Source organism: Symsagittifera roscoffensis, chromosome 2, assembly GCF_963678635.1.
Source record: "Symsagittifera roscoffensis chromosome 2, txSymRosc1.1, whole genome shotgun sequence".
Taxonomy (NCBI): domain Eukaryota; kingdom Metazoa; phylum Xenacoelomorpha; order Acoela; family Convolutidae; genus Symsagittifera; species Symsagittifera roscoffensis.
This window is the reverse complement of record NC_087063.1, coordinates 31,588,838-31,612,328: the sequence shown is the minus strand read 5'-3', so window position 1 is coordinate 31,612,328 and position 23,491 is coordinate 31,588,838. Positions and strand designations below refer to the sequence as shown.

The following is a 23,491-nucleotide window of genomic DNA, read 5'->3' as shown; positions in this document are numbered from 1 at the left end:
GATTCTTATGACTGCATCGGTGTCTTGTTCTTTGGCAATAAGTTCTGTGTTTAAATCCATATTTTTTCCTAGGTTGTTGAAACTAGTGAATATCTGAGTAAGGTTATCCTTGTTTGTAAGTGTTTCGTTAGGCAGTTTGGTTGCAATTTTTTTGTTATCTAGTTTATTGGTTAATTGTTCACATAATGCAATTTCATCGTTTAGTAAAAATTCTTGAATTATTCCATCTTGTTCATTAATTGTTTCAAAGTGTAGGAGGTCGGACTGGTCTTCAATATCGTAATTTGACATATAATCCCCAAATTGGGTTGGGTTAGTGTTTAATTCGAAGGACAATTCGGAATAGTTATGATCTGATTCTTCGTCACTTGCATTATTATTTGGTATTTTGTTTTGAATCATTCTAATTTGGTTGATAGCTGAACCTTGTATAAAGCAAGAACTTATATCAGTTAGTGAGCAAATTTGTTCATTTTTTGTTCCCTTGGGTATTTTGATTAATTTGTTGTTGTTTATTGTGAATCTAGTTACACCGTTCTTATTTTGTTTAATGACAGGAAAAAATTCGTCGCTGGGTCCTTTCTCGGTATCATGTACTATGAAGTATTTTTCCTCGTAGCCATTTTTGTCGTAGAATAAAATGTCTTTGGGAATTTTCTTCTGTTTCAATTGGTGTTTGTCTAAATCTTTAGTTGTTACATTTCTGCTTAAAATATCTGGGAATGCTCGATTTTTTCCTTCGGTCCAAATAATTTTCATTTTTTGGAATTGAAATATATAACCAATTGGTATCTAAAATATCTATGGGAGAGTTTACCTCTTCTTCCCCAAAGATAAATCAAAGCTTTGTGATCAGTATAAAGATAAATTGGATGTGGTGAACCTAATAAATAGTGTTCGTATGTTTGTAGAGCTGATACGACACCGCAAAGCTCTCTAGCTGTTGTTGACATTTTTTATTCCTCTTTGTTATATATTATTGAGTTAAAGGATATAATACGTTTTCCTTCTGGGAATTCTTGTACCAATATTGAACCAATTCCTATTGATGATGAGTCTACATGTACATGGAAAGGATATCTTGTGTCTGGTATTGCTAGAATTGTATCTGCGCTAATTCTTTCTTTTATTTCGTTAAATAGTTTTTCATGATCTTGTGTCCATTTAAAAACTGTATCATTCCGTATCATCATTAAAAATTAGATTAGGCCATCCACGGTCTACTGCGGTGCTTAATTCATGTATGTAGCTTTTAATGAATTCATCAGGTTGTCTTTTTTATGTTTTCTGCTTCTATTCGTCTCCTATACTTATCCTTATCATCAGTGAATCTATCTATGAATTGATCTCTTATCTCGTTCCAAGGTAAATTTGCTGCTAATCCCCGATACCATTGAGCGGCTGGACCTCTTAATATTGAACTAAATAAGGCTCTTTGTCTGTTATCATATGCGTCCTGTTCGTCACCTGCGTCTCCTGGTCTAGTGCCTAGGGAAAATGCTATCTTTTTCTCTACTATATCAAGAAAATCTCTTGCATCTTCATTTGGATCTAAGCCGGTACACTTTTCCAGAGCTAAATTTGGGTTGCTACTACGTTTGCCATCTTTGTTTAATTCACTCAAAAATTTGTTAACAATATATAAAGGGTTTGGATGTGTTGTATACTGATCAATTGTAAGGACTGAAATAATTGTATTTAAATTACTGTGAGATTTGCTGGATTCAATGAAAACAAATTTTTATTAGATAGATCAATAGTGCTATGGAGCTGTTTAAGCTTTTTTAAGATAGAATTTATCTCTGGGTTATTGCTGCGGGAGAGAATAGTTAGTTCGTGAATATTTTTGTGTGGATGTGTGGACAAAATTGTGATTTGATTTTTTGGATATTGGTGATATACCAAATAATTTTTTGTGAATTTATTTTTCAATTTTAGTTTTAAATTAAATGCTGTTGTATTTACTTTGTAAAAGTTTGTCATAGCATTCTACATCATTATTGAGTTATAAATATTTATCTAGGTGATGACAAACAATATAAGGAAAATTTAAAATTTTCTTATGACTTGTTTTGATTTAATTGTTGTTGAGGAAAAATTTTTTTTTGTAATAAACAATGAATAAAATGCCAGTAGTTTTTGTGGGTGGGTAGATGATGATATCAAAAAGCAATCGGGAGTGAAGCAATTAATCGTTCTTGCGGTATACAAGTTATATTATTTGGTATTTTTATTTGCTGAAGAATTGTGTCAATTTCTGGAGTATATTGTCGAAAAAATCGTATAATTCGTGTTTATCGTCGTTAGGGTGTTTTGCTAGTATACTAATATGATCTCTTACAGTGTTAGTGATATACCATATGATGTTAGAGACTTTATTTCCTAATTTGAGTTTTAAATTTATTGTACTGACGTCAATTTTAAAATGTGTTGACATTAATTTTTACGATGCTGTTTTCTTTTTCTTAAGCTAAGTTGTACTATTGGATTAGTATGTTTTAGAGTAATTAAAACTTCCTAGGAATTATTGAATATTAACAAAAGTTATTAATAATGAAATAAGAAAATAAAAAAATTACTTTGGAAAAAAAACATTTCTAAAATTTTTTTCCAAATTTTTCAAGTTTTTATTCGCTGAAAAGTTAACTAAAACCTAAAACTTTCTTCAAGTGAAGTTTTTTGATGCTTTTGGTATGGTTAACAATATAACTATATGCCTTTTTGGGTTATTATTAGCTCAAAACTTAGTTTTTTTGTTAAAGTTTTAACAAAAAATTTTGACTGAAACGCTGATCTGAAACCTGAAACTATGGTGGCTGAAGTTGAGTTTTTTTAGTCTTAAAATTGTCTAGAAGCTTTAGTATACCTGGTTTATGCTTTATCTTGCAAAACAAATTGAGAAAACCGAATCTTTTGATATCTTAAACTTAGTTTTTGAAATCTCAAACCTAAAACTCTTAAGCTCTCTCAAACTCGATGCATGAAAAAAAAAGTTGGTTTTTGATAGCTGGTCTAGTGTAAATTAGAACTTGGAACAAGTTTGTAACTTCAAAAATTAAAAATTTGTTTGCGGAAACCTAAGTTTTTGGGGCTGAAAATATGATTTCTAGAACTGAAACTATGGTTTGACCACTTGGTTTTAGAGTTTTGAGATTGGAAATTTAGGTTGGTCTCTCTAATATATTTCTATTCCAGCAATAAAATTGCCAAAAAGATGAGAAATTTCACCTAAAACGACGATTTTAGTTTTCTGAAACTATAAGTTTGAGGGCTCAAACTAACACCTTCTAGAAGTTTTTTGAGTTTAAAAATTGGTTAGTGCATTAAGGATTCCTATTGTCTTTCAATATTTCACAAAAATTTCACTTGGGAAGCAAGATTTTTGGTTCTGAAACCAAAAACAACAATTCTGAAACGTATGTTTCAGACTTAGGAACCAAATTTTAAAATTGGTTTGATGGGTTTTAACACCTTTAGTTTTCTCTAGAAAGTCAAAACTCGGCGTTCGGAGCTCAATTTTGAGACCGAAAACTCAATTTTTGTGTTCTTAAACCTGAAACTAACAAAAAAGTACCATTTAAGACCAGGTTTTTGACTTATGATATCCAAATTTGGGTTTGACTAGTTCAACTTTTGCTGTTTTACCCGAATCCGTTTACAGAAACTTAAAATTTTGACCGGAAACTATACTTATTTTAACTGAAACGTTTGTACCTATAACTGAAATCTAGACTGAAACCAAAAATTTTGGCTGGTAAAAATCAATTTCTTAGTGCTTAGGCTATCATATGAAAACTAGTTTATCAATATAAAGTGGATATGTCAGTGTTTTAGACTTAGTTTTTGTTGTGAAACCTGATATTTTTGTGCTGAAACTAAAACTTGGTGTTTGGTGTTATGTGGTTAACGTTTAAGATTGGTTTTATTGCGTATTCTTATTGTTTATTAGGTGTATATTTAAATTGGGTCATAAAAAACCAATTATTTATTAAAAAACACCCAATTCCGTTCCTTTCTTCGTGGTTTTTGTTATTTTCTTCCTTAGTTTCAGTAATTGGTAGCTTTGCTGATAGATGATTTAGGTTTAAGTTATGTTAAGGTGGATAGAATTAATATTAGTTTAAGAAAAAATGAGGATAAGCCTCGAGAAATGATGAAGGATTAGAACAAATAGCAACAAGCGTGGATGGTTTGAGATAATGTGAAGAAGAATTCAATTTCTCATACTATTTAGGGTACTCTTAGATTGCACATATGACCACTTAACTCCCTCGAAAAAATAAATGAAGATATTTAATAAGTTATTGAGCACTTTAGTTTAATACAGAGTTTCGTTAATTTTAGTGATGATAATTTTAAACTGAAGTTTCGGCATAAATTTAGTGGATAACTGGAAAAAACTGGTATATCTTACTAGCGGACTTAGGCAGAGAACGTTCTTTCAGAAGTTTTTATATATTTTTATAATAATAGATCATAGTTAAGTTCATGAGCTAATGTCAGTTAGAAAGCTGTATAATAGACCTCGAGATGGAGAAATATCGTGGGCGACTGCTAGCGCAGGGGATACTTATCGCAAGAACCCTACTAGGAATATCTGTCAAGTAGAAGACAATGAAATTGTGTTTCTATCGAAAGATACCCATTGTCTCTGGCTTTTTCAGGTTGGAAACTAATCTGACAAATACTCACAGATCCTAATATTAAAATACTTTTTTGAATTTTAAAAGCTGTTTCGAGTTTATTGGAAAAGGATTTTCTTAAGGAGTAGTTCTCTGCTGCGGTCGCACCAGTTTTACTAAGCGGTCATTGCTGGTTGAATGCTTAGTAATTTTATCCTAGGTTATAAGTCTCACCTTAGATCGTCAAGTTGTCTTGACAAAAGTAAGAGTAGAAACAATAGTTAGAAAAGGTATGAATTAATTAGTTGGTTACATACAAAGCACTGGGTTATTTGATTATATAAGCGAATCGAACAGCTTAGAGAAAACTACCGATGAGGGGAGGTTGAGCTAATCTTATTTTGTTCATCAATGTTTTATCTTCTTACTAAGGAAGATGGCTGATTAGTATGAATGGGTCGCCCTTGGTTGTGTCCACTTCGGCCTTCTGGTTTGGTCGTCAGTATCGTCTTTGCCGTAGTCCTTTGGGTACTTGTAGTCCAGACTTCCTCAGGTGTGGGTCTCTCGAGTATCTCAATTTATAATTTTATCGAACTTTAAATGAGAATTTATTCTCTATTTTATTTTTGAAAAAAGGCTAGTTTAATTTTATTGTAAAGGCAGAAAAGAAAAATTATTTATTTTGAAAAGGTTTGACTAAAGAGATCCAACTTGCTGCTTACTGAGCAAAATGAAACACTGAAGATTTCATGCCAGTCCTTTTGCTCGTAAGCATAAACCGGCGGCTGATTCAATCTTTAATTATTCAGGTTTCACCTGCTCCTTTGTTCTCCCTTTCTTATAAGGGAATTTTCAACTAGTTTTTATTTGATTTTTTTAAAATCATATATCTTTAACTTATTAGTCCTCTTTGATTAAAACCGCAGCTTTCAGTTTTTCTGATTAAAAATTCATATTACTCTCTCTGATGCAGCATATTGCAGGTGCATCTCTGCTTAATCAAAGCAAGGAGAACTTCAGTGCAGCCGGCAAGACTGCTAAATATTTATCCATTTTGTTTCAAGTTAAAGCTAAAAGGGACAAGTTAACAATCGCCGCCCTTCTAAAATAGTGAGCATGAAAAAATGAGAAAAATTGGACAAGTATTTAAAAAGGAGTGGATTTTCAAAACAAGATTTTATAGTCCTACCTAATAAGAGTAAATCAGTCAATATCTGATTTAGTTAAATAAGGCAATTTAGAATTGGGTCGTTAAATAAACAATTAAAACAATGGTCTTTTGTCTGTGTAGTATTTTAAATACTACAACACTTATCAGGATTTAGATCTTTGTATCATGGTAAAATGAAGCTAATAATTTCTGTATTTTCACACTATCAACGAAATTCCTCATTTCATCAACAAATAAAAACAAGACTGCTCGTATCAGGGCGAAGCCTTGAATGTTCCGGCTACCTTTAAGATTTATGGAGCAGTAATATCATAAACAACAAAAAAATAAAGTAAAATAAAACGAAAATCATCCCCCCACACGCCATATAAACTACAAAAGAATAGACTTCGCTCCTTTTAACAAATCAATAATCGCAAATAAGCTTCTTTCAACCAGTTTGGAACTATTTCTAAGACGGAATCAATCTCCGCTTTTGCGTTAATAGCGCGAAATCTATCGCGCGTTAATTGTCCCAAACTGGCCAAAATGGGAATATTTAAACCTCCATAACTTTAAGAAAAATCGCCACAGGTGAAAAATCGTTTCAAATTTAAGCTCAAGACAACAATACCTTTTGAATGACATAAAAAAATTCCGTCGAAAATGGCTAGTTAAAAAGTCGAAACTTGTCTGAAGAAAAAAAAAACCCACCCGAGCACAAATATTCCGTTACTTTCGTATCGAAAGTCGAAACTATAACTAAAATTGGCGTTCTTCTTGGATTTGGATACTGTCATACTTAGAGAAAAGACAATCGAGAGAATGTTTCGCGAACACTAAACAGACCAGCAAAATGAAATTTCAGTGTTAAAACTCTTTGATTATTCAAGAAAATTTGAGAAAAAATTTTTAAAAAAACGTGTCTCAAGATGAAAGCAGTTTAATAGTTCTTATCTCTAGATTTTTTAATTTTTTTTTGGAATGAAAATGAAAGTGAAAAGCAGTAGCTAGCCGAAGGAGAACACCTCCAACTCACAGTCATAATGGCATTTTTAACTCAAAAACAACGGTGCTGTTTTTTGCCATTATTTGGGGCTACAGCCGAGATTGAGAAATTCAACATGACCGACATAAATGAAGTTCGATAATTTGCATTAAGTATCAGAACAAATTTTTCGGTCGATATCCAGTCTTGCCGATTCGATTTGATTTGTGAACCCTCTTTTGTTTGTACTTTTTTCTATCCAAGCAATAGTAAGACTTCCAATGTGGTCGATTGTGGCAATACGTTTCATCAGAAGAAAATTGTCTCAGCTCTTTTTGATTTATAAGTCAGGAAATCATCATACTATGTCATGTTTCAGCTTCTCAATTAATGCCTGCACTGCTGAAATTATATGCTAATTTCTTACAGGACTTTAAACTGGAGGAGTGTAGATGAAGTTAGTTTATGAAGATGAACCGAGATACACGAACATCAGTCCGGGAGACTTTTCAAGGGTATGTACAGGGGCCTACTTATCTCCGCCTTTTTTGAGTACTTGTAGTATAAAAAATGTAGAATAACTTGGTAGCCAAAACTTTTGGCTTGATTCTCCGATAGCTCAGCCCAGCGACAAGAATGTATTCATTCAAAAACATCTCAAGGACCGCAACACGAAATGTTAGAAGGCACTTTTTTAAAGTTAAGTGCTTTTATCCGTGAATGGTTTTGATTTCTTCAGAATTTTATATGAAACTTCTGAGCAAAAGTTGAAAACGAATTAACTCTGTTCGAAATTGTTGTTTGAGGGACGAAGCGTTGAGAGCTACGGCAAAAATTGATTCAAATTTGTTGACGGCATTTGTTGAGAATTTTGAAGAAATGCGTAATATTTATACCGGGGATCTTTTTTTTTCTTCAGTCGAATTTCCACAATCAAAATTGTAGATTTTACCAAAAAAAACATATTCCTTTCAATTTATTGACTCCCTGAGTTCATATAGCTAAAGATATTTACCTTCAAATATTTTTGGTAGAATTGTGGGGATTTGAAAATTGCCAATTTGGCCAGGTTCTGGACTCATTTTTTGCGCGCTGTGATTATTTTAAGTTATGTGCTTTTATCCGAGAATGGTTTTGATTTCTTCAGAATTTTATATGAAACTTCTTAGCAAAAGTTGAAAACGAATTAACTCTTTTCAAAATTGTTGTTTGAGGGACGAAGCGTTGAGAGCTACGGCAAGGATTGATTCAAATTTGTTGACAGCATTTGTTAAGAGTTTCGAAGAATTGCAAAATATTTTTGTCTGAGATCTTTTTTTTCTTAGGTCGAAGTTCTGCAATCACAATTGTAGATTTTGCCAAAAAAAACATATTCCTTTCAATTTATTGACTCCCTGAGTTCATAGAGCTAAAGATATTTACCTTCAAATATTTTTTGTAGAAATGTGGGGATTTGAAAATTGCCAATTTGGCCAGGTTCTGGACTCATTTATGCGCGCTGTGATTATTTTATATATGATAGTACTGCATAACAGGATACTTTTATGCGCGGCAAATTATCCCGCTCTATACAGTTATTCTTAAATAAGTTGAAGCAAGCTAATTGGTCATACTACTTTCAGAAAACTCAAAATTCCACCTTTGATATTTGGCATTGTCCAATGATTTGCTATGCCAAAAACTAATTGAGTGTGCGCTTCGGGCATTTTTTTCTTTAAAAATGAAATAATTTGGAGCAAAATGTATCACTTTTCCATGTTTTTGAGAAAAGTCCTCCACAAAATGTCCCGCGTTTTCATTTCTAGGGTTACAATATACATCGCTTCTGCTTCAGGAATTTAGGATTTATTTTTGTTGTTAAGATTTCTACACTGTTTCAAGAGTTTCCGACGCTAAACCAGTTGAAGAAAAAATTTGGGACTAGGAGATATAAGAGTAGGATTAAAATTGGTATTAGACTAAGAAGTTGCACGAATCTATTTGTTCGAAAATAAGATAGCGTGACGAGCAGACGGTGTACTTTATCTGAAATTACTCTATGATTAGACATTACTCTATGAGTATAGTAGACAATACTTAACTCATCTGGTGCGACCAAAAGTCTCGAACAGACCTTAACCAACCTAGACTTAGACAAAAATTAGATTTTGAAAATGTTATATGACAAAAATTTAGTAGATATGTCTCAATAAATCAGATCCAATATTCCGAACAATACGAGAACTACCCAGTATTGGAAGAAGACCTCGAACAAGAGACGACATACGATTACAGTTTTTTTCCTCTTGTTTCCACCCAAAATCAGCTTCCACAAATAATCATCGGACTAGGCTGAATGATATACTATATTGAAGCCCTTTCAGTCGTGATTCAAACACCTTTAAGCATTTCCAAAAAGTTTTCCCAATAACGAGAAAAACCGGTTTGAAAATTTTGATTTTTTGTCTAACATATGGTTTGGCTTACATTCGCTTTCTTGTGCCTAATTATAGATCACTCTAATTTTCACTCTAAGAGCTAGATCACTCCAATTTCCTTTGCTTGATCAAAGAAAATTCTAAAATGTGTTCCTAGATGTTTGTTTTGTATTTCCACTTTACCATTTGTCCATGGTGAATATGCGGTTCTGGGAGCATGTGTTATTCCTAGTTCATGAAGCCAACTAGTAAAATCATCGTTCATGAAAGCTGTTCCTTTATCAAAAACTAGTTTTTGTGGAATACCAAATGTGAGAATAAATTTTTCTAAAGTTTTTATTGTTTCAAATGCGGTAGTGTTAGCTACTGGATATACTTGGAGGAATCGAGAAAATGAATCTTCTACAACTAAACAGTATCATTCCGTATCATCATTAAAAGTTGGATTAAGCCATCCACGGTCTACTGCAGTGCTTAATTCATGTATGTAGCTTTTAATGAATTCATCAGGTTGTCTTTTTATGTTTTCTGCTTCTATTCGTCTCCTATACTTATACTTATCATCAGTGAATCTATCTATGAATTGATCTCTTATCTCGTTCCAAGGTAAATTTGCTGCTAATCCCCGATACCATTGAGCGGCTGGACCTCTTAATATTGAACTAAATAAGGCTCTTTGTCTGTTATCATATGCGTCCTGTTCGTCACCTGCGTCTCCTGGTCTAGTGCCTAGGGAAAATGCTATCTTTTTCTCTACTATATCAAGAAAATCTCTTGCATCTTCATTTGGATCTAAGCCGGTAAACTTTTCCAGAGCTAAATTTGGGTATGCTACTACGTTTGCCATCTTTGTTTAATTCACTCAAAGTTTTGTTAACAATATATAAAGGGTTTGGATGTGTTGTATACTGATCAATTGTAAGGACTGAAATAATTGTATTTAAATTACTGTGAGATTTGCTGGATTCAATGAAAACAAATTTTTATTAGATAGATCAATAGTGCTATGGGGCTGTTTAAGCTTTTTTAAGATAGAATTTATCTCTGGGTTATTGCTGCGGGAGAGAATAGTTAGTTCGTGAATATTTTTGTGTGGATGTTTGGACAAAATTGTGATTTGATTTTTTTGGATATTGATGATATACCAAATAATTTTTGTGGATTTATTTTTCAATTTTAGTTTTAAATTAAATGCTGTTGTATTTACTTTGTAAAAGTTTGTCATAGCATTCTACATCATTATTGAGTTATAAATATTTATCTAGGTGATGACAAACAATATAAGGAAAATTTAAAATTTTCTTATGACTTGTTTTGATTTAATTTTTGTTGAAGAAAAATTTTTTTTTGTAATAAACAATGATTAAAATGCCAGTAGTTTTTGTGGGTGGGTAGATGATGATATCAAAAAGCAATCGGGAGTGAAGCAATTAATTGTTCTTGCGGTATAAAAATTATATGATTTGGTATTTCTATTTGCTGAAGAATTGTGTCAATTTCTGGAGTATATTGTCAAAAAAAATCGTATAATTCGTGTTTATCGTCGTTAGGGTGTTTTGCTAGTATACTAGTATGATCGTTTTCAGTGTTAGTGATATACCATATGATGTTAGAGACTTTATTTCCTAATTTGAGTTTTAAATTTATTGTAGTGACGTCAATTTTAAAATGTGTTGACATCAACTTTTACGATGTTTGTTTTCTTCTTCTCAAGCTATGTTGTACTATTGGATTTGTATGTTATAGAGTAATGAAAACCTCCTAGGAATTATTGAATATTAACAAAGGTTATTAATAATGAAATAAAAAAATAAAAAAATTACTTTGGAAAAAAAATTTCTAAATTTTTTATCCAATTTTTTGAAGTTTTTATTCGCTGAAACGTTAACTGAAAACTGAAACTTTCTTCAAGTGAAGTTTTTTGATGCTTTTGGTATGGTTAACAATATAACTATATGCCTTTTTGGGTTATTATTAGCTCAAAACTTAATTTTTTTGTTAAAGTTTTAACAAAAATTTTTGACTGAAACGATAATCTGAAACCTGAAACTATGGTAACTGAAGTTGAGTTTTTTTTGTCTTAAAATTGTCTAGAAGCTTTAGTATACCTGGTTTATGCTTTATCTTGCAAAAAAACTTGAGAAAACCGAATCTTTTGATATCTTAAACTTAGTTTTTGAAATCTCAAACCTAAAACTCTTAAACTCTCTCAAACTCGATGCATGAAAATAAAAAGTTGGTTTTTGATAGCTGGTCTAGTGTAAATTAAGAATTTGGAACAGTTTTGTAACTTCAAAATCAAAAATCTTTTTGCGGAAACCTAAGTTTTTGGGGCTGAAACTATGATTTCTAGAACTGAAACTATGGTTTGACCACTTGGTTTTAGAGTTTTGAGATTGGAAATTTAGGTTGGTCTCTCTAATATATTTCTATTCCAGCAATAAAATTGCCAAAAAGATGAGAAATTTAACCTAAAACGACGATTTTAGTTTTAATAACTATAAGTTTGAGGGCTCAAACTAACACCTTCTAGAAGTTTTTTGAGTTTAAAAATTGGTTAGTGCATTAAGGATTCCTATTGTCTTTCAATATTTCACAAAAATTTCACAAATTTAGAATTGGGTCGTTAAATAAACAATTAAGACAATGGTCTTTTGTCTGTGTAGTATTTTAAATACTACAACACTTATCAGGATTTAGATCTTTGTATCATGGTAAAATGAAGCTAATAATTTCTGTATTTTCACACTATCAACGAAATTCCTCATTTCATCAACAAATTAAAAACAAGACTGCTCGTATCAGGGCGAAGCCTTGAATGTTCCGGCTACCTTTAAGATTTATGGAGCAGTAATATCATAAACAACAAAAAAATAAAGTAAAATAAAACGAAAATCATCCCCCCACACGCCATATAAACTACAAAAGAATAGACTTCGCTCCTTTTAACAAATCAATAATCGCAAATAAGCTTCTTTCAACCAGTTTGAAACTATTTCTAAGACGGAATAAATCTCCGTTTTTGCGTTAATAGCGCAAAATCTATCGCGCGTTAATTGTCCCAAACTGGCCAAAATGGAAATATTTAAACCTCCATAACTTTAAGAAAAATCGCCACAGGTGAAACATCGTTCCAAATTTAAGCTCAAGACAACAATACCTTTTGAATGACATAAAAAAAATTCCGTCAAAAATGGCTAGTTAAAAAGTCGAAATTTGTCTGAAGAAAAAAAAACCCACCCGAGCACAAATATTCCGTTACTTTCGTATCGAAAGTCGAAACAATAACTAAAATTGGCGTTCTTCTTGGATTTAGATATTGTCATACTTAGAGAAAAGACAATCGAGAGAATGTTTCGCGAACACTAAACAGACCAGCAAAATGAAATTTCAATGTTAAAACTCTTTGTTTATTCAAGAAAATTTAAGAAAAAATTTTAAAAAAAAACGTGTCTCAAGATGAAAGCAGTTTAATAGTTCTTATCACTAGATTTTTTAAATTTTTTTTGGAATGAAAATGAAAGTGAAAAGCAAAAGCTAGCCGAAAGAGACCACCTCCAACTCACAGTCATAATGGCATTTTTAACTCAAAAACAAGGGTGCTGTTTTTTTTGCCATTGTTTGGGGCTACAGCCGAGATTGAGAAATTCAACATGACCGTCATAAATGAAGTAACATATTTTTCGGTCGATATCCAGTCTTGCCGATTCGATTCGATTTGTGAACCTTCTTTTGTTTGTACTTTTTTCTATCCAAGCAATAGTAAGACTTCCAATGTGTTCGATTGTGGCAATACGTTTGATCAGAAGAAAATTGTCTCAGCTCTTTTTGATTTATAAGTCAGGAAATCATCATACTATGTCATGTTTCAGCTTCTCAAGTAATGCCTGCACTGCTGAAATTATATGCTAATTTCTTACAGGACTTTTAACTGGAGGAGAGTAGATGAAGTTAGTTTATGAAGATGAACTGAGATACACGAACATCAGTCCGGGAGACTTATCAAGGGTATGTACAGGGGCCTCCCTATCTCCGCCTTTTTTGAGTACTTCTAGTAAGAAAATGTAGAATAACTTGGTAGCCAAAACTATTGGCTTTATTCTCCGATAGCTCAATCCAGCGACAAGAATGTATGCATTCAAAAACATCTCCACAACACGAATTGTTAGAAGGCACTTTTTTGAAGTTATGTGCTTTTATCCGAGAATGGTTTTGATTTCTTCAGAATTTTATATGAAACTTCTGAGCAAAAGTTGAAAACGAATTAACTCTTTTCGAATTTGTTGTTTGAGGGACGAAGCGTTGAGAGCTACGGCAAAGATTGATTCAAATTTGTTGACAGCATTTGTTAAGAGTTTCGAAGAAATGCGGAATATTTATGCCTGGGACGATCTTTTTTTTTCTTCAGTCGAAATTCCGCAATCAAAATTTGTAGATTTTGTCAAAAAAAAACATATTCCTTTCAATTTATTGACTCCCTGAGTTCATGTAGCTAAAGATATTTACCTTCAAATATTTGTTGTAGAAATGTGGGGATTTGAAAATTGCCAATTTGGCCAGGTTCTGGACTCATTTATGCGCCCTGTGATTATTGTTACGCCTTTCGATACGAAAGTAACGGAATATTTGTGCTCGGGGTGGGTTTTTTTTTCTTCAGACAAATTTCGACTTTTTAACTAGCCATTTTTGACGGAATTTTTTTATATCATTCGAAAGCTATTGCTGTCCTAAGCTTAAATTTGAAAAGATATTTTACCTGTGATCATTTTTCATAAAGGTATGGGGGTTTAAAGACTGCCATTTTGGCCAATTTGGGACAATTAACGCGCGATAAATTTCGCGCTATTAACGCGTAAGCGAGATTTAATCCGTCTTAGAAATCGTTCCAAATTGGTTCAAAGATGCTTTTATGCCATAATCGATTTGTTAATAGGCGCAAAATCTATCACTTTGTACTTAATATGACGTGTGGGGGGATGTTTTTACATAAAATCTCAAATTTTTTTAAAATTTTTTAAAATTTTTTTTTCTATTACATTGAAGTTTTTCATGTTATTAATGCTCCATAAACCTTAAAAGGCAGTCGGAACATTCAGGGCTTCGCCCTGATACGAGCAGTCTTGTTTTATATATGACAGTACTGCATAACAGGATTCTTTTATGCGCGGCAAATTATCCCGCTCTATACAGTTATTCTTAATTAAGTTGAAGCAAGCAAGTTTTTCGGTCGATATCCAGTCTTGCCGATTCGATTTGATTTGTGAACCTTCTTTTGTTTGTACTTTTTTCTATCCAAGCAATAGTAAGACTTCCAATGTGGTCGATTGTGGCAATACGTTTGATCAGAAGAAAATTGTCTCAGCTCTTTTTGATTTATAAGTCAGGAAATCATCATACTATGTTATGTTTCAGCTTCTCAATTAATGCCTGCACTGCTGAAATTCTATGCTAATTTCTTACAGGACTTTAAACTGGAGGAGTGTAGATGAAGTTAGTTTATGAAGATGAACCGAGATACACGAACATCAGTCCGGGAGACTTTTCAAGGGTATGTACAGGGGCCTCCTTATCTCCGCCTTTTTTGAGTACTTGTAGTATAAAAAATGTAGAATAACTTGGTAGCCAAAACTATTGGCTTTATTCTCCGATAGCTCAATCCAGCGACAAGAATGTATGCATTCAAAAACATCTCCACAACACGAATTGTTAGAAGGCACTTTTTTGAAGTTATGTGCTTTTATCCGAGAATGGTTTTGATTTCTTCAGAATTTTATATGAAACTTCTGAGCAAAAGTTGAAAACGAATTAACTCTTTTCGAATTTGTTGTTTGAGGGACGAAGCGTTGAGAGCTACGGCAAAGATTGATTCAAATTTGTTGACAGCATTTGTTAAGAGTTTCGAAGAAATGCGGAATATTTATGCCTGGGGCGATCTTTTTTTTTCTTCAGTCGAAATTCCGCAATCAAAATTGTAGATTTTGTCAAAAAAAAAACATATTCCTTTCAATTTATTGACTCCCTGAGTTCATATAGCTAAAGATATTTACCTTAAAATATTTGTTGTAGAAATGTGGGGATTTGAAAATTGCCAATTTGGCCAGGTTCTGGACTCATTTATGCGCCGTGTGATTATTGTTCCGCCTTTCGATACGAAAGTAACGGAATATTTGTGCTCGGGGTGGGTTTTTTTTTCTTCAGACAAATTTCGACTTTTTAACTAGCCATTTTTGACGGAATTTTTTTATATCATTCGAAAGCTATTGCTGTCCTAAGCTTAAATTTGAAAAGATATTTCACCTGTGATCATTTTTCGTAAAGTTATGAGGGTTTCAAGATTGCCATTTTGGCCATTTTGGCCAATTTGGGACAATTAACGCGCGATAAATTTCGCGCTATTAACGCGTAAGCGAGATTTAATCCGTCTTAGAAATCGTTCCAAATTGGTTCAAAGATGCTTTTATGCCATAATCGATTTGTTAATAGGCGCAAAATCTATCACTTTGTACTTAATATGACGTGTGGGGGGATGTTTTTACATAAAATCTCAAATTTTTTCAAAATTTTTTAAAATTTTTTTTCTATTACATTGAAGTTTTTCATGTTATTAATGCTCCATAAACCTTAAAAGGCAGTCGGAACATTCAGGGCTTCGCCCTGATACGAGCAGTCTTGTTTTATATATGACAGTACTGCATAACAGGATTCTTTCATGCGCGGCAAATTATCCCGCTCTATACAGTTATTCTTAATTAAGTTGAAGCAAGCTTATTGGTCATACCACTTTCAGAAAACTCAAATTTCCACCGTTGATATATGGCATTGTCCAATGATTTGCTATGCCAAAAACTAATTGTTTCCAATTAAAGGGCACAGTCAGGGAATTGCACTGATATTCGACTCGAGACGCCATTGGGATAATTAACTTGCTATATATTTTGTTCTTTTCAATCGTAGGGAAAAACTAAATTTGTAATACAAGCTTAAGCAATCAGTTAAGCGTAAGCATAAGCTTTTGAGTAATTTATTTTATATAATGTCCGAAAAATGTTGTTTTCTGGGGCTCAAATTCTTACGCTTGATATGGAAAATAATTCGTTCAAGAATTAAAAAAATTTTCTCACATTTTTATACAGTCTGAAAAAATTTGTTAACTGGAGCTCAAATTTTTTTATCACCATCTGAAACATATTGCTGTCCGGAGCTCAAACGTAAAAATAGTTAAATTATTGATTAAAAAAAATTAAAAAGATTATTTCACCGTTGATTATTTTTCACAAAGATTTGAATTTGGGACGAATTCGAAGATTAAAATTCAAATTGAGATTTATTCGTTCTGTTAAGCGTAAGCAATAAATTGAATTTTTTCATTATAAACTGAGGCAGAAAATTAGCTCATATTACTAGCTTAGAACCCGCAAAACCTTTCAATTGGTACTTACAAAGAGTAAAAATGAGAATTTTCAAACAACTTTTCATTTTTTCTATTATTACATAAGCAAAAGCATACTGGTCGACAATATATGGCTGTCAGAACATTCAGGGCTTTGCACTGATATGCGAGCAATCTTGCATTATCAAATATCTGTTTACAGGTTTTGCGTTCGAAAAATTAAATAAGTTTGTATGATTTTTTCTCACAAAGTGGTCGAGAAACATTTACTTCGTATTGCTCCTTAACTTTGAACATTTTTTTGAAAAAATTACTTTAAAAATTTCATTTGAGTGTGCGCTTCGGGCATTTTTTCTTTAAAAAATGAAATCATTTGGAGCAAAATGTATCACTTTTCCATGTTTTTGAGAAAATTCCTCCACAAAACGTCCCGCGTTTTCATTTCTAGGGTTTCATATACATCGCTTCTGCTTCAGGAATTTCGGATTTCTTTTTCTTGTTAATTTTTCTACACTGTTTCAAGAGCTTCCGATGCTAAGCCAGTTGAAGAATAAATTTTTGATTTACCTGTGGCTCGTAGCTGATGAATGAGAAAATTTTAGCTCTTGAAACTGACAACCCACAAACACTTCAAAATGAATGTTCGAGCAATTTTTCAAAACAATGATACGTATTTTTTTCAAATGATTCAATTTTGTGAATTCTGTTAACAAGTCTTAGACACCTAAATCAGATTTATCAGTAATCAAGTTTTAGGAATGCTTCAAAGTTTGGTGAGAAAATAGTTTTCTTTGTTCCAATCATAAAATTGTTTTTTTTTTTCAAAAACTTTTTCTTAACTCAATAATCTTTTTAAAAACTACATTTTATTCAAAGTTTGAACATTAAAGGATTTCCACCATTGATTAAAAATTGGTTTGTCATCAACGTTTTCTCATAAACTGCGTCAGTTTTTTTCAATAAAATCTCATGGAAATTTATGGATGATGATTGATTAATAAAAAATTTCATAGTCTTTCTCTCTAAGTTTCGAGTTAGTGAATAAAAAAAAGGATTATGCAGTCCATCCTAAATCTATTATATCATTAAAAAGAGTCGATGAACGTAGTGAAAACTCTTATATAGGTCTCATTTTTTAGAGGAAAAGTTTTAAAATTTTCTCAGGCTGAACTTCACTTTTGCGGTATGACTTTTGAATTTTTCATTTTTTTTGTTGAAAGCAAGGCAAACTCCACTATCGAGTTGTAATAGTCACAAAAAACATGATCGACTTTTAATTTAATTAAGAATTTAACAAGGAATTTAATTATCAAATTTTCCAGCAAAATGAAGCTTTACTTATTGAATCATTTTTCTCAAATTGGGTTAATTTTATCAAAAAATTGTTCTTGATTTTCAAAGAGTTTTAAGACAATATGTTTTTTCTTAATTAAAAAAATTATTTTTTTTTACTTGTGTTCACTTTTTTTAGTCACTCTTTTTCAACTTTCTATTGGCTATGTTCAATTATTTTCAAATTATTTCTATAAAGAGTCAGTTAATCCAATTATAATGTATTATGATCAGTTTTTATTTTTTCATCGCTGTCGTACTCTTTTCTTTTGAATCATTTTAAACCTAACTTAGTTACTTTTCTATCTCATGCATATTCACATTTTGTTTAAATTCAATCGCAGTTTTTTTTTAATAAGTTACCATTTTTAAATAATTCCAAGCCCCTCAAAAAACAGTTTGGCGGTTTGGTCTGTACATATTTTGCCTCGTGAGACGACAATTCGTAATAAGCGAGAATTCGTAACAATCGACAATTCGTAACAAGCGACAGTTCATAGCAGTAGATTGAGCGGGGAACACCAATTCACGCGCAGTCAGGGTTACCGACTGGTCTCTATTATAGTGACCGGTCACTATAAGTCTCTAAGAACTCTCTACTTTTGTACTGGTCACTATTTTTTTTAATAGTCAAGAGTACATCCTCCTTGAACTATTTTGAGATATCCATTTTTGGCTGACAGACCCCAAAAAAAATTTCAAAAGCGCCCCTAGCGCCAATTTATACTAGTTTTGACGGGAGAGCGCGCGCCGAAAAAACGAATTTTTGGCCTGCTTTTTCAAAATTTTGCCCGCGAAGCAGAAAAATTGGCAAAAACTGGGTGTTTTTAGTGGTTTGGAAGAGCTCGACAAAAAAAGGTCGACAAAATTTCCGAATTGTTTTTTTTTTAAACCCTACTCCCTCACCCCACCCCCGAGAAAATCCTAGATCCGCCCCTGAAAACAGTGTTTTACATAATTTTTTTGCCAATATGAAAAAAGGTGCGTTTTGGCCCAGCCACCTGCTATTATTGTTTTGATTGAAATCTAGTTTAATTTTTGTCGCATGTGCTCAATTTTACCCTAAATTTACCTATGGAGCCAAAATTTTTCCATGCAAAGCAATTATAACTTCAAAAAATAAAGGATTCTTGTACATTTTCAACTTTTTTACACAAGCAAAAGCTTGTGTTATATTTCGAATTCATGTTTCTTCTTTGCTAAAGCGCTCATCTTTGTGATCAACATTTGTGTTGAGTTGAATTATATCTGTATAGCGCTCCATGTATTCAGTGCAGAAATTTTGGTAACCCTGCGCGCAGTACTCTTCTCGTGCCGGACGTAAGCGCAGAGTAGCGAAGCGGAGCAAGCGTATTCTACTCGCCAATGCCTTACACGAATTATCGCTTGTAACGAATTGTCGCCTGTTACGAATTGTCGCTTGCTACGAATGTCGCCCTACCATTTTGTCTCACTCTCCATGACAGCGACGACCTTTAAAGCGTGTATCGGCGCTAGCGTATACAAGCTTCCCACACAATTGCGCTTTTTTTCTTCATTTTTCATTCTTAGCGTAAAAGCACCTTTTATGATCAAATTCTCATTGCCACCAAGATCACACCCTCAGATCATTCTGTTAGTACCGAGCACAAATGCTCCATCTGTTTTTTGTTGTTAATGTATTACTCTTTTACAATTGCTCGCTTCAACTATTTCCAGTAATGTCATCTTTCGACTTTTCTGCAACAAAAAATTTTTGTTCTTTTTTTGCCACGGGATATAGTTAGCTTTAGTTTTCAAGGGTTTTTCTTCTTAAGCTATAACAAGTTTTACAAAAATTCGTCTCAGTTGTCGCGAGATATAAGTGGTTTAAGTGCTTGAGAAGTCCAAGATAAATGAAACGCTCGTTTCTAGCCTATAAATGAAACGCTCGCAACTGGTTAGCTTTTAGTGTAGATACAATTTCACACAGGTTTTTACAAAATAGAGCAACACATGCTAAATGTAATGGCAGATAAACTTTTTTCTATCGTTCATTATAAAGATGAAATGATTGCAACGCTGCACAACCTCGGATTTGATTTTAATTTTTTTAATTTAATTTTTGACTCTTTTCCTTTTCCCGCCACCTGCAAACTTTCAAAATGAAAATGATTGTATATGCTGTCCGATTGTTATGAAATTTGACATGCGAACTAATTGGTCAATGACAACACATTTGATCCGCATATTTGACCATGTAAAATCACTCGTAACACTATGTAACTCATACTCGTAGGAAGTGAAGGGCGAAGAGCCAATTTGTCTGGTATAAAGCAAATTTCAGTTTTGCAATTTTCATGAATTGAAATTTTCGTTTTTATTAGAGCTTAAAAGTTTTATTGGAAACATTTTTTGGTACCGAGGCTTAGACTTTTTTAGTCTCAGTTTAAGTTTCTTCTCATATGATGCTAACGCTCACAGGAAGACTGTTCCTTTAACTTGTTTTCATTTCTTTTACTAATTGTCACCAAATTTTTGAGTCTTTAGAAATCAATCAAAATTTGCATTCACAAACATAAAAATATTAATCTATTGGTTGTGCTGCCAGACACTTCGGAAAACGTTTAAGTTGCAATTAAAAAGAATTATAAACTATGTCTTGAAGCTAAAAACTGATTATCGATCCTGTTATCAACGATTATCAACAATTTTTCAACCCATTTTCAGGACCATCAAGTTTCGGAAGAGAAAACCAAAAATTTGGAATGGGATAATTATCGAGTATTAAGTGCGTCAAATTGCTTATTTTTTCTATTTTTGAAACATCCTAGATCTTTCTTGTCTTTTTATGTTATTCTTCCTAGCTTGCTAGTGTTTAATGGAGCCATGTTATTTAAGCAATTTTAAAAAAGAGTAGTCTTTTTGCACTATAGCACTTGACCCATGTTTAGTCAAGCAAACATACATTTTTCTGAAGGAGGCAATATAATTTGAGGGAGCGCGCGACAAAATACGCGAGTTTTTTGTTTAAAATTTCCAGAAATCACTATAAGGTCAATTGCAAACCGTTTTTTTTTAATCTGCAGAGCGGAAATATCTGGCAAACTAGAGTCTATAAAGGGTTTTCGGGAGGTCAAAATGTCAATTTGATTGAAAAACAAAAAAACCTCATGATCATTTCCAAATTTTTTTCGAGGAACCGCCGTCAAATTCCTCCGCAAAATACTGCCTCTTACAAACGCTTGTTACCAAAGTTTTATATTTTTTCAAAGTAAAAGAAGACCTCTCGTCTTTGGAAAGCCGCAAATGATCCAACTGCATTTAACCGTTTCAAATAGCTTTTGATATAAAAAAAAAGACTTTTATAAAATAAAGTTTGTGACTTCTAGTATCAAATATTAAACTCTTAATATTAAGTCGATTAGAGAAATAATATGACCAATTAGCTTGCTTTAATTCAATTTGGAACAATTTTGTGTGTAGTGTAGTGCGCCATGCATAATTCGAAGAAGGTGACGGAATATGATTGTTTTTCACAGTTATGGGGGTCTACAGATTGTCAAAAATGGCCAAAATGGGACCATTACCGCGCGAGATATTTCGCGCTATTAACGCGTAAGCAATGATTCAATCCGTCTTAAGAGTTTTTCTAAAGTGGTTGAAGCAGGCTAATTGAAATAAATGCTAGGTTACCTCGAGCAAACTTGATCACTTCGTTTGGTATACGGCGTGCGGGGGATAACTTTGTGAGCAAATACTGCTCCATGGACCTTAAAAGGCAGTCGGAGCATTCAGGTCTTCTCCCTGATACGAGCTGTTTTGTTTGCTCTATACTTTTTGAGCAACATATGTTAACCTTCGAAGGGCGCCAATTTAGTCCAGATCATGGCCAAATTGGCAGTTTTATTCCGACAGAACTTAATCAAAGGATGGCTGGTAAAAATGACTTTTTTATTTGAATATCTTCCTTTGGGCATAAAAATTGTTCCACCCAAGCATTTATGTTCCGTCACTTTCTTCCAAGGTCGGAACAATTCATCAGGTTGGTTGCTTTTGTTGTAGTCAACCCCATTTTAAAGTGAAAGTCAGTTCGGTGTAGACTAGAACCGTATATAGATAAAATGCTAATTTTTGCATTTTTTGCTCTATTTAAGTCGACCCAGGTACTTGCACCCAACGGAACTTGGCGCCGATTTCGGTGGATACTTTTTATTTAAAAATTCAAATAAGTTAATGACGAGGTCGAGTAAAAATTAAGTTCATTTTTCACGGAAGCAAGTTCTTAATTACAGTTTGAGCAGGGGCGGACTCCCCCTCTCTCAGGGATTCGACCGCCTGCCGACCCAAAGGGTCCCCCCTTTGGTACTTTTTAAGAAATCCAGTTTTGGCCGACCAACCCTAAAATTTTTCTAAAGGCGCCTTTGGCGCCAATATATACAAATTTTGAGGGGGGAGCGCGCGCCGAAAAAACGCGACTTTTTGGTCAAAATTTTTCAAAAAATTCTTAAAAACGCCTTTTTTTGGCTTGTTTTTTAAATTTTTGCCTGCGGCCCAGAAAATTTTACCAAGACAGGGTCTTTTTAGTGCTTTGGGGGAGCTCGGAAAATTCAATTCGGTCGACCTAAAAATAAAAGGTCGACAAAATTGGTACTTTTTAAGAAATCCAGTTTTGGCCGACCAACCCTAAAATTTTTCTAAAGGCGCCTTTGGCGCCAATATATACAAATTTTGACTGGGGAGCGCGCGCCGAAAAAACGCGACTTTTTGGTCAAAATTTTTCAAAAAATTCTTAAAAACGCCTTTTTTTGGCTTGTTTTTTAAATTTTTGCCTGCGGCCCAGAAAATTTTACCAAGACAGGGTCTTTTTAGTGCTTTGGGGGAGCTCGGAAAATTCAATTCGGTCGACCTAAAAATAAAAGGTCGACAAAATTTTCGACATTTTTTTGAAAATCCGCCCCCCCCCCCCCCTCGAGAAAATCCTAGATCCGCCCCTGAGTTTGAGTACATATTTTACATACATAAAAATCAAAATCAAGTTTTGCCAAAATTTTCCGTGGAATATGTTAGTGCTGAACTTCCAGGCATATTGCATTGTTCTGTTCTTGTTGGTCTCTCGATCTAGAGGAAGCACTCAGTGATAAAGAAGGTTTGCGTCTGCTGAATTTCGTCTCTGCCTCGTCCAGTTGCTTCTGCAGGAGTTGCTAAATATCATTTTTTTGGTGCAAAAATTTTATCGGAATACTTCAAACAGTAGCCTGTTTTGAAATTTCTTATCATAGAAAATTGGTTGCTCAAAAGTTTGATCAATTTGAACGACGAACTTAACGGCCTTCAGGTGATAATTAAGCAGTTTGTCAAAAGTACAAAATAACAAGATATGGCGACTACTTGTCTCAAATTATGAGCCTTTTGCAACGTTTTTTTAAAGAACACCACGTTTCCTCAGAGCTCTGAATTTCCAAATAAGTGAAAAGAGCACCTTAGCTTCTGTTGCTGACGTGCACTTTTTGCTTAGTCCTGGCGTTGTAGGCTTCGGGGTGGAACAGTCATATCCGTCAAATATGGATTTCCTTGAGCTGCATGACACATCGATCAGCTCCAAATCCAAATGGCTCTAACAAACAGGCAGAT

At 33.2% G+C, this 23,491-nt stretch overlaps 2 protein-coding genes across 2 annotated transcripts in view; both read right to left on the bottom strand.

Moving 5' to 3' along the window:
- The window catches only part of LOC134840285 (T-complex protein 1 subunit gamma-like), a 301,273-nt gene that overhangs the window by 79,094 nt on the left and 198,688 nt on the right, over positions 1-23,491 (bottom strand). The window lies entirely within an intron of this gene.
- Positions 22,824-23,491, bottom strand: part of LOC134840630 (centriolin-like) — a 37,871-nt gene continuing 37,203 nt past the window's right edge. The window contains exons 14-15 of the mRNA XM_063856573.1: positions 23,340-23,474; positions 22,824-23,061 (exon numbers count right to left, since the gene is read on the bottom strand). Coding sequence (XP_063712643.1) covers positions 22,924-23,061; positions 23,340-23,474 — 273 coding nt within the window. The 3' untranslated portion in view covers positions 22,824-22,923. The remainder of the gene's footprint in view (positions 23,062-23,339; positions 23,475-23,491) is intronic.